At 37.5% G+C, this 18,771-nt stretch overlaps 3 protein-coding genes across 4 annotated transcripts in view; 2 read left to right on the top strand and 1 right to left on the bottom strand.

Annotated features, from left to right (window-relative positions):
• Positions 1 to 7,158, top strand: part of hibch (3-hydroxyisobutyryl-CoA hydrolase) — a 34,436-nt gene extending 27,278 nt beyond the window's left edge. The window contains exons 11-14 of the mRNA XM_067408620.1: positions 2,295 to 2,376; positions 5,021 to 5,140; positions 5,302 to 5,335; positions 6,007 to 7,158. Coding sequence (XP_067264721.1) covers positions 2,295 to 2,376; positions 5,021 to 5,140; positions 5,302 to 5,335; positions 6,007 to 6,122 — 352 coding nt within the window. The 3' untranslated portion in view covers positions 6,123 to 7,158. The remainder of the gene's footprint in view (positions 1 to 2,294; positions 2,377 to 5,020; positions 5,141 to 5,301; positions 5,336 to 6,006) is intronic.
• A 360-nt stretch (positions 7,159 to 7,518) lies between these two features.
• LOC137035390 (small membrane A-kinase anchor protein) lies at positions 7,519 to 12,236 on the bottom strand. 2 transcript variants are annotated; one of them, XR_010897073.1, is made up of 3 exons: positions 11,678 to 12,236; positions 8,388 to 10,444; positions 7,519 to 8,278 (listed from the first exon to the last, which is right to left on the bottom strand). XR_010897073.1 is itself a non-coding variant. In XM_067408622.1 (2 exons), exon 2 carries the CDS (start codon positions 10,241 to 10,243, stop codon positions 9,974 to 9,976), a length of 270 nt encoding a protein of 89 aa, XP_067264723.1. In that variant the 5' UTR covers positions 10,244 to 10,444; positions 11,678 to 12,236; the 3' UTR covers positions 7,519 to 9,973. The 2 variants fall into 2 exon arrangements, 1 of the variants encoding a protein (XP_067264723.1); XM_067408622.1 differs by having other exon boundaries at positions 7,519 to 10,444.
• A 1,657-nt stretch (positions 12,237 to 13,893) lies between these two features.
• Positions 13,894 to 17,784, top strand: mstnb (myostatin b). Its single transcript, XM_067408621.1, has 3 exons — positions 13,894 to 14,334; positions 15,079 to 15,449; positions 16,470 to 17,784. Exons 1-3 carry the CDS (start codon positions 13,959 to 13,961, stop codon positions 16,848 to 16,850), a joined length of 1,128 nt encoding a protein of 375 aa, XP_067264722.1. The 5' UTR covers positions 13,894 to 13,958; the 3' UTR covers positions 16,851 to 17,784.
• Positions 17,785 to 18,771: the final 987 nt, after the last annotated feature.

Genomic DNA, 18,771 nt, shown 5'->3' with positions numbered 1-18,771 from the left:
CCTTCTGAATGGAAAACAATTTTTTTTTTTTTTTTAAAGGGGACAGATGTGTTAGGTTTTAAGTATAATTTTCAGTCTGATTTTGATTTGGCCATGTATGGTTTTTAGTGATGCTTGCTAAAGTCACTTGACTATTCAAATTGGGGTCAAGGGAGTGGATTCTTTTGACTTGGTCCTGTAAACAATTATTGTACCAAGCAAGACCCTAGCAACCACCCACAATACACTAGTGTCATGCCAGCATGGGCAAGCACCTAAAATATATATATAAATGTGAAAATGTAAGTTGTTAAAACGTAATTTGTAAGTATTATATGAATATTTATTTTGGGGAATTATCTTTTATTATAAGAATATTCTGGGTTGAATACAACTTTAGCTCTGTTCAAATGTGCACGTCAAAATATACAGTAAAAACCATAATATTGTGAAATACTATAACAATTTAAAACAATTGTTTACTATTTTAATATATTTTAAAATGTAATTTATTTTCAGCATCATTACTCCAGTTTTCAGTGTCAAATGATCCTTCAGAAATCATTCTAATATGCTGATTTGATCCTCAAGAAACATTTCCTTATTATCAATGTCGGGATTCTTTGATGAATAGAAAGTTCAGATCTAAATGGATCTTCCTCACACGACAGGACTGCTACCTGTTAAGGCACTTCAAACTGATGAACAACGTTTCAGTCTCCCCTTTTGCCAGGACACCTCAAACTGCACCACACAGCCCTAATCCCCCTTCCGGAGATATCTTATCTATGCAACACAGTTCAAATTTCCCCTTTGGAAATATCCCCCTTTGGAAAGTGTCCTGACTGTAATCCAGAGATATATACAGCTTAAATTTCCCCATGGTTTGTCCCCAAAATTTTAACCTAATCACAAATGCTTTTTTCCTAATTCTCCCAGCTCTTTCAACCAGACAGCAATATTTAAAATGCATTAAAAGTCAGAAATATTTATTTGATATAGAAATCTTTTGTAACATTATAAATGTCTGTACTCACTTTTGATTAATTTATTATAAATATATTAATTTCTTTAAAAAAAAAAATGTTTACTGCCCTTTGAATGGTAGTGTATTTAGCTATATCTCCCAGACCTGGTATTAATCAGAACTGATTAATGTTCAAGTATGAATATTGCAATAATTTAATCATTTATAAATGTATCGCACTGTTTTGCATACCGAGACGGTGACAGTGTGGTCACTGTAAGTCTAAATCAACTGCATGAACCGTGCTGGCTTGACATCAGTAGACTTCACACTTTTGGAACCGATTAGTTATACTTCTGGGTTTGTGTCTGTTTCGCTGGATAAGCTTTAGCCTTCAGGTGCTGGTAAAACTTTGAGGCTTCCAGACAATTTTTGCCACTCTGAAAGGCCCATAATTCTATGTGCAGGGGAAAAGTTGGGTATGTTGATCAAAGGGCCTGAAATGATCAGACTGATAAACACTGGACACGCTCCAAAACTTAGTTTCCACCGTGACCGGAGCGTGTGCTGCTTTGTCTTTGCGTCTTTCCTTCCAGTGTTTAGTGGAACAAATTAACAAATTATTCATGAGCCTATAAACCCCTTGTTTACCTGTTTTTGTGGAGTTTGACTCTACATTGCATATGAGCCTTATGTAACGTCATTTGATGCTGCACTAATCTGCTGTCCCAGGATTAAATCTGATGACTAATTTGGCTTGCCTGCTTGAAAATGATGCAATAAAACTTTCAGATTGTGTTTGCAGGGCTGACCCTGTATATTTCATTATTGTCCTGTTTTTCCCGGGACAGTCCAGTATTTCAGCTCCATTTTTAGTTTTCTGACTTATTAAGAAAAAAGTCATGTTTTGTCCCATATTTCATCTTTCCTAAAATTTCTTTATGACTGGGTAATCATAAAATGAGTAGTAGAAGTGTTCTGTCACGCGAGAACAGCCCAATTAATTTCGTCGTAGAACAAAATTACCATCCAATCACAATTCGTTATTGATTAAATTGCCGTTAATGAAGGCTGGATAGGCGGAATCGCACTGAATGACACACACCAGAAGCGCTCTGAGAAACTGGGATCGATATGGATGGATGGATGGATGGATGGATGGATGGATGGATGGATGGATGGATGGATGGATGGATGGATGGATGGATGGATGGATGGATGGATGGATGGATGGATGGATGGACCATTTCATGGCCATATTGCCCACCCCTTGCTCACCCGTCCCATATTCCACCATGAGAAATCTGGTCACCCTAAGGTCACCCTAATTATTGTTCTATTGTTTCAGGCTCTTTTCAGCTGGAAGTGTGGAGGAGATCATGGAAAACCTTAAGAAAGATGGCTCTGCTTTTGCACTCAAACAGACTGAGGTGAATTCAGGGATGGTGACTAAAAACATTAGAAGAAAAAAAAAATGAGTTCACACAAAAGTGAAAAACATTTACTCAACCCAATGTCATTTCCAAACCCTTAAGACTTTCTTTCTTCCGTTCCGAGCAACACAAACTTTGTGATTAACAATTTATATTGTCTTGTTCTCACACAAAACTTAAGAAGTCTATGGAATATAGTGCATACTGTCATTTAGACCACTTTTATGATAGTTTTATGATGTTATTTGTTACTTTGAAGTTTTACAGCCCCAGTCCTCATTCACTTATATTATATTGAAAAGAATGTCCAGGATATATTTTACAGGAAAAAAGAAAGGTTATACAGGTTTGAAATGACATGAGGTGAATAAATTGACAATTTTCACATTTTCTTTTTTTAGTTGAATTATTTTATTAATTAGCAGAGTAAATTAACATGCAGGTAAGACCCATACCAAAATACGTTTTTTCTCACTTTTTTTTTTTTTTTTTTTGACAAACTCAAACTTGCTTTTTTCAAGTGTCATAAATGTAATATTAACATATGTTTTAATGAGCTGAAATGTTTAATATATAATCAATAATGATGCATTACATTGAACAAAAGCAATTCCTATTTCATATAAATGCTGTTATTTTTTAATTTTTAATGTACGTTTTGATAAGTAGATATTTCATGAAAATATTAAGCAACACAACTTTTTTTCAACATTCATAATAATAAATGTTACTTGAGCACTAAAGGATCATGTGACACTTAAGACTAGAGTAATGGCTGCTGAAAATTCAGCTTTGCCAGGAATAAAGGACATTTTAAAATAGAAAACAGTAAATTGTAATGATATTTTCCAATATTACTGTTTTTACTGTATTAATGATCAAAGAAATGCAGAAATGCTCTTTTCAAACACATTAAAAATCTTTTCTGTAAATGGGTGTGTATATACAGAGTATATACAAATCAATATCAAATAATTAGTATTTCAAATATAATTTTGCATTGTTTATTAAAAAAAAAACTATCATCCGAAATAATCCGAAACCACATACTGTATAGTAAGTACTACATTAGGTTTGAAACTTGCTTCGCAACCATGCTATATAGTATAAATGTGTGTAGTATGAATGAAATTTGGACGTACTACTTCCGCCATGTTGTCATTGTCATGTGACCTACGGCATTAGTTGCGTAGCTTCACTGCCATTCACAAATCCTCTCCCGAGGCCTCATGGGAGAGTAAAGTGTCCATTGGATGTGTGTGCCGGAATTAGTATGTCATCCAGGTGCTTTTTATCTACTATTTTATGAATACTATGAATTCAGATATACGAGTTGGCTCACATTCTGTTTTACCTACTATATAATATCGACGTAGGCATATTCAGACACAGGGTATAGATCTCATACTTCGTCCCTGCATGTAGGCGAGCCATTCTATGTCCCAAGTGCAAGTGATGTTTTATGAACCTCATAAAATGACACTGCAAAAGGCCATGTCAGGGTTTGCCTTGTTGTTCATACAGGAGTGTTTCCACATCCTGCTCCTGCATCTGGATTAAGAGTGTGATGGTTTCCGGGATATTTGGCGAGATAAACACAATGAGCACGTATGGGTTCTCATTTGAGGTCTGCATGCTCTCTGCTGCATGCAAACCCTCTCTAGTATTGCGTAATGGGCCCTGAATCATATTATACCTCATTAGTATTTCAAAGCCATTCTGTTTTTCCTCCCATAGCGCTACTTTGCCATGCATCACTTTCAGAGTGAGCTGTAGAAAGCAAATTGATGTTTGACATTATGACGTTTAATTTTTGAACATTTCTGTTGCTCAGTAAATGTGTGGACTTCTATTTTATTAAGTGAAATCCTGTTTTCTGTTTTTGTCCTAAACAAAGTTACAATACAATCATAATACTTTAATTATGCTGTATTATACAAAGTGACATTGATATAAATAGAAGAACATGCCGTTTGCATTGAATGTGAGGGTTTTATGTCAGAGCAGGTCATGCAAGCTTCTCTCTAACCATGAAGCTGTTCATAGACTGGTCCTCTGCTCATATGGGGCCTCTTTTTATCAACAGTACACTTGGCCATTACCTTTGTGCAAACTCCTTGTTTGTACCTTATGGTCTTGTGTGGATCATTTCATGTCCTCCCCCGCTCACACTATATTTCCTCACGTTAGTCCCGCTCATTTGCAGGGTCTGCTTGATCAGAATTATCCACACACACACATTGGATTTGGCACAGGTTTTATGCCGGATGCCCTTCCCGACACAACCCAGCACTGGGACATACTCACTCACACTCCTACAGCCAATTTGGCATATCTAATTGACCTGCATGTCTTTGGACTGTGTGGGGGAAACCGGACCACCCAGAGGAATCCCACGCTGACATGGGGAGAACATGCAAACTCCACACAGAAAGGACTTATGGCTCAGCCGGGGCTCGAACCGTCTTTTTGGCTCACACTATTTTTTATTTTATTTTATTATCCACTTCAGATTAACTTGCATTTAGATAGCTATATCAGATATTTTAATTGATATATATATATATATATATATATATATCAAATATAATTTTTTTTTTTTTTTTTTCATTAATGAAATATGGGTTTTTGAATTTTACAGATTCTGGCCAAAATGTCACCAACCTCTCTGAAGTTAACTTTCAGGCAGATTCAGGAAGGAGCAAGAATGAGTTTGCAGGAGGTGCTGGTGATGGAGTATAGACTCAGTCAGGCCTGTATGGTATGTTATGCAATTTTATGTAAATGCAATGCTTTTTCATTTCGTTACCTAAATCAAATCAGCTAAAGCTAATTTGGTGCTTTTTTTGCAGTATGCCGCTTATTAGTTTAGGGGAAGTATTTGTGTTATTCATGTCATGAGTTTTTACTCTTGCTTTGCAGAGAGGCCACGATTTTTATGAGGGAGTCAGAGCAGGTGAGATGCACATTTTCTGAGGAAATTCACATATTAGTAAATTTGTTGGTGTACCAAATCAAAAGTTGGTGTTAAAGGGTTAGACCAAAATTAATTTAAGAATTGACTCCCTTTTAAGTCATTGTTTGAAATTTAAATTGGCCACACCCACAGGATTTTGGACCAAATCATTCTGTTCTTCCACAGTAATCGATAATATTAAAGTTTTGTAATTTACTAAATGTAACGCATATTTATGTCACATATTTCTATAAATGGAATTTCAGTCATTCATCTAATTCCTTTCTGGAAATACCCCATGTGTCCACGATAGCATGTTTATCTGTAATTCATATTTTTGTTATTTAAAAAAACACAAGATAATTTTTTGTTTGTTTTTTAAAATTTCATTACATTTTAAAAATGTTAATTCAAATTACACTTCCACATCCTGTTTGCTTCCTCAATTCAATTTAAATTCAGGAACTGAATTGAAATTTCTGAATGAATTCATATGAAAAAATTATAGCATTATATAATCTAATAATGTCTGTTAATGATAATAATAAAATTAAAGTGCTTTTACTTGTATGACATTCATGGCCACCTCCACTCACCTCACCTGACTAATTTACAACCCCAGAATAAGGTCAATGCATAACTAACAGATTTGTTTTCCTCTCTACTCACAGTTCTAATCGATAAAGACCAGAGTCCGAAGTGGAAACCTTCTACCCTGACCGAGGTCTCAGAGCAGGCTGTAGAAGAATGCTTCAGCTCCCTGGGTGAAAGAGATCTCAAACTATAGAAACTCTCATCAAAAATCCTGCAAGTTGCTTTTATAAACCTCTGAAATTTATCAAAGAAATTTGCATTGTTATATCTGTCAGCAGAACTGACAAATGCAAAAATAATTCTGCTGCTTACAGCTAAAGCAAACGCTCCTCTGAGACTTCTGCAGAGATCTGCTGATCCTTGTGTTGAAATGAAAAATGCTGGTTTCTTGAGGAAATTCAGAGGTTTGGGGAGTTTTCTTTTCTCCACTGAGAAATGGCGTTTAAAATAAGCTAACAATTGAGAGCACCCTATTCATATTTTAAAGGAAAAGTTCACCCAAAAATGTAAATTACGTAATTATTTACACAACCCCATTTCAGTCATGCTTTTAATCTTACAGTTTCCATGCAGGTTATTATATAAAGTGAACTAGAATAAGGTTCTACAACTATTCTAATTTTGTGTTCCACAGACAAAATACCAGCATACATGTTTGAAATGACATGGTGAGTAAATAATAACAGCATTTCCATTTTGGGTGAACTATATGACAATATGAATTTACAGCAGACTTGTCAGTGTGAGGTGCTGGGAATCATATCTTGCTTACTTAATTCTTAGAGGTGTCATTTTCCTCCATACTGTGTAATCCTTTACTGTGTAAACCCTGTGGAAAAGAATGGCAGACAATTATTTTTGCACATTCTGTAATCCATGATTAACCTTGACAACCTTAACACATACCCTGGCCACGATTCAGTTTGGCGGGATTAAAGTATTGTCATGTGGTGCATGCAGTATGACTACCATTAACCACACTGTTTACTGCACAAGCAGTTCTACTGGCCTAGACTATAGACGTATCAAATCTGACAGAATAAATCTGAATGATGTCGAGACAACTGTGATGCCTTGAATTCAAATGATTCGATCTCCTCTGCTTTGTTCATATATCTGTGGATGTTCATAAAAGGTGTGTGACCTATATTTGTGCAAAAAAAAAACATAAAAAGATTCTAAACATGCCATACAATTAACATGCCCACAGCACCTCTCAATAAAACCAACAGTGTAAAAAAATATCTGAATTTCTGCATTCATTGAGCTAATTAGAAAATACTCAGGGATAGAGTTCTGCCCTAACCCTAAGTAGTAAAGTTAGGCACACCATTTGTGTTCACAGACATTTTGTGGAGAGGTTTGCTATTCCTTTCAAAACAATCAGACTTACGATTTTCACCTGGTGGATGCTAAAACAACAATAAAATTCCTATGGAGAATGGAGAAAATTCCCAGACTTGGACTGAAGGAGGGACTGAACAACCATATGATAAAAGCCATTTTTTAAAGTAGTTCTGTCGTGTTACCAAGTTTTGTGATAAATATGAAACGGAAGAAACTGAAAGAAGGTAACAGCTAAGGTATCAAGGAAGGCCATGGTTTTATTTATTGGCGTAGCAGTGTTTTTTTCCCTTTTCTTTAGGTTACAGAACTAAGATTGCACAGTTTACAGGTAAAACAATTCTGTCTGAAATATACACTGAAATATGAAAGACAACCATTTTGGTTAGAATCATCAGCACCTCATCAAACATTTATAAGATGGAGATCTCAGGAGAAATCAGCTTGACAGTACAAGCTGGTACAAATGTAGTCTGACTGCAGTGTATTTTATTTATGTAATTCATTTATTTGAAGCATATTTTTCTGTGATACATGATCGCACACTTTTGTTAGTTTATCCTAAACCAAATATAACCTTGTTCTATTTGGTCTATTATAATTAAGGAAGATGATGAGAGAGTAATGAACACCATGAATCTTGTACTGATTGTACTTTGAGATACTGACATATACTGAAGTTCTACTATGAGCACATTCAGTAATGTGCTGAAAGGCCTCACAAAATATACCACTTTAATTCCTTCTTTCATATCTTAAGATTTCACTCTGCATTTATGACTTTCTATGCAAAAGTAAATTGGTCAAAGTGCAGTCCTTGCTCTTTAAAACAGTCCATAACAGTGACTACCCACTTCTTCAGTGGCCTTGGTTCCGGAAGTAATTTTCCCATTCATTTTCTCCGTAGGGATTTGAAAAAGTTCCTCAGTAAAGAGTTTAAAGCCATGAACCAAACTGTCAGCTCCAACAACCTTCTATTTGAAGCACAAAAAAGTGTTTGACAATCTGAAAAACAAGGCAAAGGTACAAAACTATGAGCTTAAATTTAAAGTTAATCACAACATATTCTGACATATACAAAAATATTCGTTCTTTGAGAGATTTATTTGATTACAGGATTCACAAAGCTTGATTGGAGAGGGTGGTCACTGCTGAGTTCCTTCAGAACAGGTTTTCATGGTAACCTAAGTAGATCCTTCCGTCTGAATTTAAGGTTTTTTTTTAATGTAGTTGAAATCACACCGACTTGTGAAGAAGCATAAATCATCACTTAACCACCTCAGAGCTCAGGTAGATTTTAAAAGCTTTATACATTTATCGTTACAAATCGATCTCTATGGAGAAAACTAATGTGAATTTTACTTCCAGAACCCAACTGTTGCACTCTATTGATCTGGAAATCATTAAAGGGATTCTGGCTACCTGACAGCATGGCACAAGATCCAGAAGTGCCAATATATCCATCAATAAAAAGCATTGGTGAGCAGCTGTTAAAACACTACCAGAAGAGTAATTGTGCTTGTATTAACGATCATTAAGGACATTGGCGTGTTTGGTCCCCAGTCTGAATTTTTTCTTTCTCTTAGTAAGGGGTTTGGCAGTCTTAGCAATATGTAATTTCCAGTTTCTTTTTAAAACTTTAAGAATTGCATATTTGATCTGCACAGAAGAAAACTTCTATTAACAAAATTATATAATGGCTTGATACACAAATTTTGGGATGGATGGATGGATGTAATCTTTCCCCTTTAATGTATTCTCTCATGCCATCATCATGAGGATACAGGTTGATTAACATCTTTAAACATCTCTAAATCTAAGAATGTGTCATTGATAAATAATGTCTGGCCATAGTGACCACTGTAATTTTGTTCCAGGAATTACAGGTGACAACTGTCATGTCAAAAAAAGGTTAGCGGTGAAGTAATGTACACTTATTGATCCCTAAAAGGGATTTTACTGGCCCCTTAAAGAGAAACTGTGACCCCTGAGCAGATGCTCTGTACATGTGTAAATGTGTGTTCAGCGAAATCCATGGCAAAAATCCAGTCATTTAAATAGGTGATTGAGAATTTCACCTGAGGCCCAAAGATTTCCCCATGTAGATTTCGCTACAGGTACAAGTTGATCAGTCAAATTTACTATGTTGACCAACAGAAAGCTGCTTGATTTGAAAGTGACTTGGATTGAAGTGGCAACAGACAATGAACCTTTTTCCCCCTATAAAATTTAGCAGAAAGCCAATGTGACCACACCGATGGATGGATGGATGGATTTACGGATGGATGGAAAATAGAAATTAGGTACTGTCTGATGTGCTGAGCCACATAAACATGAAATACTAAAGGCAAAAAGATGAAGTCTATAATTAACATGGTTGGGATGATTGTGGCCTTTGCACAATTTCAGGGACTCTCCAATTAAACAACTGGGCTTTGAGGGTAAACAAGAGACATAAAAAGATGCAGTCTTGTAATATAACAGCTCCATGGCCATTTCTTAAAAAAAAACACACAAAAAAATGGCTGAATATTTCATGTGAATCCTATAAAGAGAATTTCAGAGAGCCAAAGAACATCTTCCCAAAATCACATGATTCTCCACTGGCCTTCATTTGTCGATCTGAAAGCTTTCCTTTACAGTACATACAGGAGAGGAGTGAGCCAGTCCAATCCAATCTTAATACACACAGTTAAAAACTTATGGCACATCACATTCAATGTAGGGGATGTCACTATACCGGCTGTCCACCTCTGCCCATTGTTGTACTGCCCGGGCCACAATTTCCTCTGAGAGTCTCTGGGCATAATCCAGCAGTACCGGATTGACCCCTACTGAGTCTTCCATGGAGCCGATCTCTGAGAAAACTAGAGCAGCTTTATCTCCTTGCTTTCCTGACTTGCCATCCACTTTCTCCGATGAGCTGGAATTCTGAGTAGGGTCGCGGTGCTTGGATTTCATGCATCCCATGATACAAATAATGTAGCATTGATTTGAAAGCAGTGAGGGGAAAAGATGCAAAAATGGCGTGATACAGAGGTTATATTCCCTTGGTTGGCAGTTTATAGGGTTTTGTATGGGTAAGAATCTAGGATGTAGGTATTTCTGTACAAAGTGTAGTTGAGACACTCCAGATGGTCAGCCATGATGTATAGCGTTCTCACACTTGCCCTGTGTGAAGAAGACGCAAGTTTTCAGTGAGTTATTGCTTGTCTTTGCCTGGCTATATATATTTTCATGATGACTTTTTTCAGTGTCTTGGCAACCTTGTCTATGACACTGTGATGACTTGATTTTCGCAGGAATGAGGATATCCTCAAGAGGCAGTATAAAGTAAAATATATAACTGCAAGTGCTTAAATATGGTATTTAAATAGCATGACTAGATATGCTATTTATTAATGATGGCAAGTCTGACTAATTTCCGCGAATCCACTTAATCTTTTTTTTCTTATAAACCAAAGAAGAGTCATTTAAAAAGATTCAGGGGTTCTTTTTACGCGAACACCTAATAATGTCAAGTGCTCTGATAGCGTTTCAGTTCAATCATGTGGATTTTCTATTTATAAGCGTATTTAGCCCAGTTCATTCAGCTCATGAAATAATTTAAAACCTAGAACAATTTGTATGTACATGAAACACGATAACGTTTTATAAATCTAAATCTGCTAAATCAGCGACACCGGTTCATTTGCTTCACATTAAAAGGATCCTATTGACTTGAAAACCTGTGGACCGATTCAGTTCGATTTTCGAACGCATCGTTCAGACTGATTTTGAGAACGGGATCAACCTAATCATTCAAATGATCCGACTCAAAAGAACGATTCGTTCACGATTCGGACGTCTATAACAGTTAGCCATTTATCTCGTGCCTGCCTCATGAAACGCTGCTCCTGAGGACAGCTAACAGACTTCTCCTCACAACGAAAGCCGGTGCTTCAATCCATTTGCTGCTATTACACAGATACCAACATCGATAATGTCTCATTTAAATATAAATCGCATTCTGTGAGAAATAGTGTGTATTCTAAATCTACAAGCTCTTTTAGTCGTCCGTAAATATAATAATAATAATAATATTACTCTCGGTAGTTATTTTCGTTACTCAAACCGGTTGTATACATCATATGCATATCAGCCAAGGACAACCGACAATCACTGTCTGCAATTCTGAACTGATCAACAGTTTAATAACATCATGATGGATTATATCCTGCTTGCAGTGTTATAGCCAGGGTGAACGAGATTAAAATTCCAGTTTTGTCGTTTTTTGTCGGTCAAGAAAGCTTCAAGGTCAACTCAAAATGAGATTTCGGATTTTTAAAAATGCACGATGATCCGTTTTAGTAATCTAATGTTAAAAGTGCACATTCCAGTGATATAATCAGTGTGGGTACATACCCCTCCGGACCGCAGGCTGCAAGCGTCAATGTTATGGATATAAAAATCGAAGAAATCGTTTAATCCACATCGAAATGCGTTATTTAAAAGGAAAACTGCGATAAATCCACACTAATAACAGGCAGAAGCGCCTTCCTCGTCACCAGTCTCGGTTACTCCACAGGAGAATGAGAAAGCATGTTGATGAACTTGCTCTTGTAGGATAAGTCGGGTCAGAATTCAGCATGTGCGTCCGGAGTCCACATATAATGATGATGATAACGTTTCACATTCATTCCAGTGACAGGACAGCGCATTAATCCGTGTTTGTTAATGAATTACTCCCTGTTCATTCAGACACGCAGAATTTGCAGCTGGGAAATTCTTTCACGTACACATTTAGTTCATGCTATCCTTGCCTAAACATTTGTTTGTAAACTGGGTAAAAATAGGTTACTGCAACACGCAGACACAGGTTGCGCCTCATTGTCTTTTTAAATGCAATGTCGCCACCTAGTGGAATGAGTGTTTTCCCTACTATAGATAGACAAATACTGCTTCCCAAACTTTTTCATGCTAGGAGGACCCATCTAGAGATGTATAATGTAGTCGAGAACCACCAGAAACTAGTGAAATATGAGAAGATAAACGCATTTGGTATAATATATTTTTGTCATAGTCTACAATGATACATACATGATTCAGTACCTTCAGTGAATGTTTCATCAAACTAGTGAATTGTGAGCTTTTGTCCAACAAAGAAGTTGTTACATAAACAATAATTCCAAGTTAAATCATTTTATATTATGTTATGCATTATAATAGCATAATATAAAATAAAAAAAAAAAAAAAAAATATATATATATATATATATATATATATATATATATATATATATATATATGTATATATGTATGTGTGTGTGTGTGTGTGTATATATATATAAATCCATTAGAACTTAATCAGTAAAGCTTTCTCAGCGCTTCCGTTTCAGTTATCTTACTTTCACAAACGAAAATATATTGCGATATTAAGTGATATTACGTAAGGGATAATGCCCTGTCATCGATCGTCTCATTATCGCAGGGTGATCAGACGCCAAGCACAAGCGAAAGAGTTATTTTGCAATAATGACCGGATGACCGCACATTATCCCGTTAATTATACGACTACTTGCCTAATAAATAAATGGACATAAAATATTGATTTGAGTTTAAAATATTTTATTATGTGAGAAGGAGAAACTGTGTAATGTATGGGAAATGGGTTTTCATGAACAACAGTCTTAGCGATCATCAGAATTTTTAATTAATGATCCAACACGTTGATGTTTCCTGAAATAAATTAGAAGTTGTAGAAAAATGGTTTATATTTGTGTTCATTATGTTTGCGTATTAACTATCTCTGTTTCTATGTATCATTTTACTAACGACTCGCACTGTGAAGAATTCAGGACGCGTTTTACACAAGTCGTTCCACAAGATGGCGCCATGTATCTTACTCAAGGATCTAAACAACTAAAGAAGCTGCAACTATGAGGGAGCGTGTTAAGCAAACAAAATGAATTGTGATTATTCAATATGCATGTTACTGTTAAGAATTACATACGTAGTTAAACTGCATTGCATTGACAGATACTACGTGAATATGATCCAAATGCCTCTTTTTCAAATACCACAAGAAAAATAAAGAAAGGGGGAAACTAAATGTCACAAAGGCAGTGTTTGAGAACATAATGTCATCTTAGCAAGTTATTCACATATATAATTCACATGTTAGGGCTACCAATCACCTACAATATATCAAACATGCTGCTCATGTTGTCAAGTATCAAGGTGCCTTATATTGCAATGTACTGTTTTTATTATTAAAACAAATATTCTGTTGCTTATTATTTTATATACATAAATATCACATGTAGCCTTCACGTTATGAGTCAGTTGCTTTTGACCACAGACACACGGGGAGTACGCTGGCTGTGAAATATTATAATAAATGTGCGCATTTTTCATATACATGTGCATAATTTGCATTCAAGTTCAACTGGTTCCTCCACGAGTCCTCTAAGAGGTGTCATACCTCTTTAAGAACTGCGAAAGAAGTCCAGCTCTGTCCATTAGGTTTATTGTTGCCAGCTCAGCCAATCATTGAATCTTACGACACAATAGAGTGGCCAAAGTTGCAGTATAAAAAGCCTTGCCGAATTTAAGCATGACATCTACTTGTCCGGTGCGTGGTGAGGTTCATTTCCATAGCAAATCAGATCAAACATAGCAAACATCCTCTAGCACGCCTTGGAACATGCATTTTACGCAGGTTTTAATTTCTCTAAGTGTATTAATTGCATGTGGTCCAGTGGGTAATGGAGATATAACGGCGCACCAGCAGCCTTCCACAGCCACGGAGGAAAGCGAGCAGTGTTCCACATGTGAGTTTAGACAACACAGCAAGCTGATGAGACTGCATGCCATCAAGTCCCAAATTCTTAGCAAACTCCGACTCAAACAGGCTCCAAACATCAGCCGGGACGTGGTCAAACAGCTGTTACCCAAAGCACCGCCTTTGCAACAACTTCTGGATCAGTACGATGTTCTGGGGGATGACAGTAAGGATGGAGCTGTGGAAGAGGATGATGAACATGCCACCACAGAGACCATCATGACCATGGCCACAGAGCGTAAGGATCATCTATTTCAAAGATTCATTCATGTAAATGTATCCTCTTAACAATGGACAAAGAATATGTCTACTTGGAGAGACCCTTTACGCAGTCTTTGTGCCCAAGCCAGTTGCACCCACAAGGCAGCTATTGGGCATAAAATGCACAGTTACGATGTATAAAGCCGATTCCTGTTTTTTGAGGCTTTGTGCCCCTCTTTTCTCAGCCTTGCTAAAGCAATTTTACGCACGCTGAACATGGAAGCGCGGCAAAAGCGCACCAGCGTCGGTCAGAAGAAAATGTTTTCACCTTTACTACACGTGATAGGCTATAAACTGTAAATCGGTTCGTATCTTAGCCAGTCTGTAGGTTAAAATGTGTAGCCTATTATGTGTAACGCCTTTTATATGTAGTGTCTAAATATAGACACTATATCTGTAGCCGATCCATTCGTTTTTAATGGCTTCTGCAGTGCCGTATGTATATGATTTGCATGTCTTTTTCATTTTTTTCCTTTTAAATAACTACATGTATACAAACTACAAAGGCTATATTGTCGATCAAAATTTTACATATAAATGTCTCCTTTATGTCTGTAATGTATTTGGTTTTGTGGGCGTAGTCAACGTTATTTCTTTAAAAGTTACATTTTACATTTTGTCTCTTTTCATTTATATCAGTGCGTCATTTCACGGACCTCTTTAATAGGCTAATAAAACCAGTAGATCCCGTATAATTTACTTTCTCTTCTTTGTTTTTCAGCTGACCCCATCGTTCAAGTAGATCGGAAACCGAAGTGTTGTTTTTTCTCCTTCAGTCCGAAAATCCAAGCGAACCGGATCGTAAGAGCGCAGCTCTGGGTTCATCTGAGACCGGCTGAAGAAGCGACCACCGTCTTCTTACAGATATCACGACTGATGCCCGTTACGGACGGAGGAAGACACATACGAATACGATCCCTGAAGATCGATGTGAACGCAGGAGTCACGTCTTGGCAGAGTATAGACGTAAAGCAGGTGCTCTCGGTGTGGTTAAGACAACCGGAGACCAACTGGGGCATCGAGATAAACGCGTATGACGCGAAGGGAAACGACTTGGCCGTCACCTCAGCTGAGGCTGGAGAGGATGGACTGGTGAGTTGAGCTGTTTTGCTACCAAATGTGCGTTTTTTACACAATACAACCGCTTTTAGACAGAGCTCTGCCAGCAGAAATCGACAATATCAAGAAATTGTACGGTCTAGTTAAACAACATTTTGTTTTAAATCAGTAATCTCCCAAGAATGTGTGCACATTTTTATTACTTGCATGTTTCGGAGCGCGCAACACCACATCAGAATTTAGAGCTCGAAACATTCGGGACCCGATACCTGAACGAATGATTCTTTCAATCCGGTTCTTTTGAGTGAATCAAAAGCGAACAGCGCGACCACTGTAATTCGGTTTTAGAACTAACGATTCTTTTGACCTAGTTCTTGTAATGAATCAACAGCATTCATCACCTTAGTACAGTCCGATTCCCGAACGAATGACTCTTATTGGCCGGTTCTTTTTCGTGAAAAACACTTAAGAATCAATCGAAACGGTTACAGAATTAAACTGACTCAAAGAATCGCAAGTTACTTTCGCCATATCTGACTCGAAACAAACTGAAAAAAAATCATGTTAAGGCTCCTGAAACTCAAATCAGAGTAGTTAGTGGTTGCTCACATGACAACTTGTGTTGTAATCAGCGGTACATTATAAAAAGAATGTTTTAGTATTTTTAACATAAATATAATGCAAAGTGTGAGAACAGTCATTAAAAAAGCAAAAATTGTATTGCCTGTATTTCTGTATATTGATTCTTCTGAAATCTAAAATGATCCCATGATTTGCTGGGGGCAGTAAATGCAATATGAATTGAATTATTATTATTTTTTTTTTTACCAGAAGAATCCTTAATGGCACTATTAAGGAACAGGAATTGTTAAGTGGAATCGGAACCAGAATCGTTAAATTCATTCCCTTTCCTAATCATATCTGTATTGGCTAGCTGTAGCATTCGTTAATGCTTGGACAAAGCAATCTCGACGTCAGATGAGAGTTAGCCATAGATATGAAAGTACCAAGAGTAAACTGAAGCGCTGGTTCTTTGGGTTCTTTCTCTCACAGCTCCCCTTTATGGAGGTGAAAATCTCAGAGGGCCCAAAGCGAATCCGGAGGGACTCTGGACTGGACTGCGATGAGAATTCCTCAGAGTCTCGATGCTGCAGATACCCTCTCACTGTGGACTTCGAGGACTTCGGCTGGGACTGGATTATTGCTCCGAAACGCTATAAGGCGAATTACTGTTCGGGAGAATGCGACTACATGCACCTGCAGAAGTATCCCCACACCCATCTGGTGAACAAGGCCAATCCGCGAGGCACCGCCGGGCCCTGCTGCACCCCCACCAAGATGTCTCCCATCAACATGCTTTACTTCAATGGCAAAGAGCAGATTATCTACGGCAAGATCCCCTCAATGGTAGTAGACCGCTGTGGCTGCTCGTGAACCAGTGCCCAGACAGGACTTGATCCGTCTCAAAGACCCGGACATCTGATCACACCACCCACCATCCATTATCAGTGCTTTCCGCAAGACACTGTGCAATAGAAGGACGCTCACTCACTCTCTGGGCACTGCTTCATTTGACTATGTTTTTTGTCATTTTCCTCTAAATCAATATCTCTGCCACAGGAGTTCAATGTCACAAGGATATACTAAAGGAATGTCTACTGGCTGGACTTGGGAGTGGACACTATTTAAATGGACGACATTCTCTGCTTTATTTCATGTTTTCACCTTGTCAGAATACTCTCATTAGGATACGCAGACAACATACAAAAATCGTATTATGCAACCACTCCGAAATACAATCATTTAGATCTTTGCTGTAACAGCTGTAACCGGTGAGCTTGTTTAAGAAGAGTATCCAAGAGAAACAGAGAGGGACTCTCGAACATTGAACAGAGCTTGAATACAGTTATCTGACGCCAACTTCCACATACACTGCAATAAACACACAGATCGAATTGTTAATCATAGCTTTTGTCCACTACTCATCTGTCGAACAGGCCTACACACTTGAAGTATTATTGAGATCGGCATTAGGGGAGAGAAGGACTTGAAGCAGAGGCGCTGTGAATGCGGTCTACACGTTGAAATGCGTTCGAGACAGAGACGTCGGAACTGTAAGAATGAATGTTAATATCACGCTAACACTCTGTCTTCAAACCACACAGTTTGCACTATGGCAGACCAATAGAAAGAATTGGTTGCTAAAAATGTTGTAAAAACTGATTTTGATATGTTTGCTAATTGTATTGTATACTTGCCATTGTTTCCATTAACAGTTGCCTTTTTTTAACCACGGTTAGTACATGTATAAGAACACAAAATAGCAAAAAAGTGTACGATATAAATCTATGTATCTGTTCAAACAAATAAAGGTGCTTGCTTTATATGTTTAACTCTATTATTTCAAATTGCTTTACAAGAAAGGTTAAAACTGCACTACTTGAGTTTTGAATCTTTAATATCTGGAAACATCTCATTCTGTACTTGAATGATTTAATCCGATTGGTTGATAAACATGGGACCTGATCAGGGGAAAATCGTTCCACGTTGTGTCTTTTTATGTACAATGCGTTCAGTGGATAAAGGGTGTTGTCCGAACTGTGTTAAGAGGTTCCTTTTGGGTTGAATTTACTATCATTTGACCTTTTCATTTATTTTTCCCATAATGGCAGCAAGCTGCAGTGTTACATAAGCCCAAATTAACAAATCTCCCCTCGGAATAGTTCCGCGTGAGCATGCAGCAGAGTTTTCTTAAAGGACTTGTGCAGAAATGTTTTGACAGCATGGCTAATTAGACCAGGGCTTATTGGAGCCCTCACTTCCGTCCAGAAGAGGGCGAACTCAGCACTGCCGAGATCTGCTTCCTTTCCTGCTGTGAGTTGGACAGATGCCATGGAAACCAGGTGGGAACTGCTCTGAAATGAACAGAGGGTTGTGGGAGATTAAAAGTCCCTGAGCAATAACATTTCTTTCCACATTTGGGTTGAGATAATGCGCCGTGGATTCGGGATCATTTGCCACATACGGTTAAATGTGGGTTCTTTAAAGCCTGAACATCTCAAATGAACGCTCTTGAAAATATCGATAAGCGTTTTACCATCTCATAATCAGGTGCATCCCTTCCTAATTCATCCTGTTCTATATGCAGGAGCGTTCGTGCAATGAATCACGATCAGCAGAAGAATGATTGATTTGTTTTCTTGTGCATCATTTGCAACGCCGTCCTTTGTGCCAGGTAATGGCAAGTGTATGATAAACAGGAACAGTAATGGTTTCCCCGAGTTGTTATATCTGTCACACGGGAAAAGTTTTCCTGGTCTCTGTGGTTTGATGGTTGCCAGCACATTCCCAGGTT

Source organism: Chanodichthys erythropterus, chromosome 14 (assembly GCF_024489055.1).
Source record: "Chanodichthys erythropterus isolate Z2021 chromosome 14, ASM2448905v1, whole genome shotgun sequence".
NCBI lineage: Eukaryota > Metazoa > Chordata > Actinopteri > Cypriniformes > Xenocyprididae > Chanodichthys > Chanodichthys erythropterus.
The sequence above is the reverse complement of the archived record's forward strand: the minus strand, read 5'-3'. Positions and strand labels throughout refer to the sequence as shown.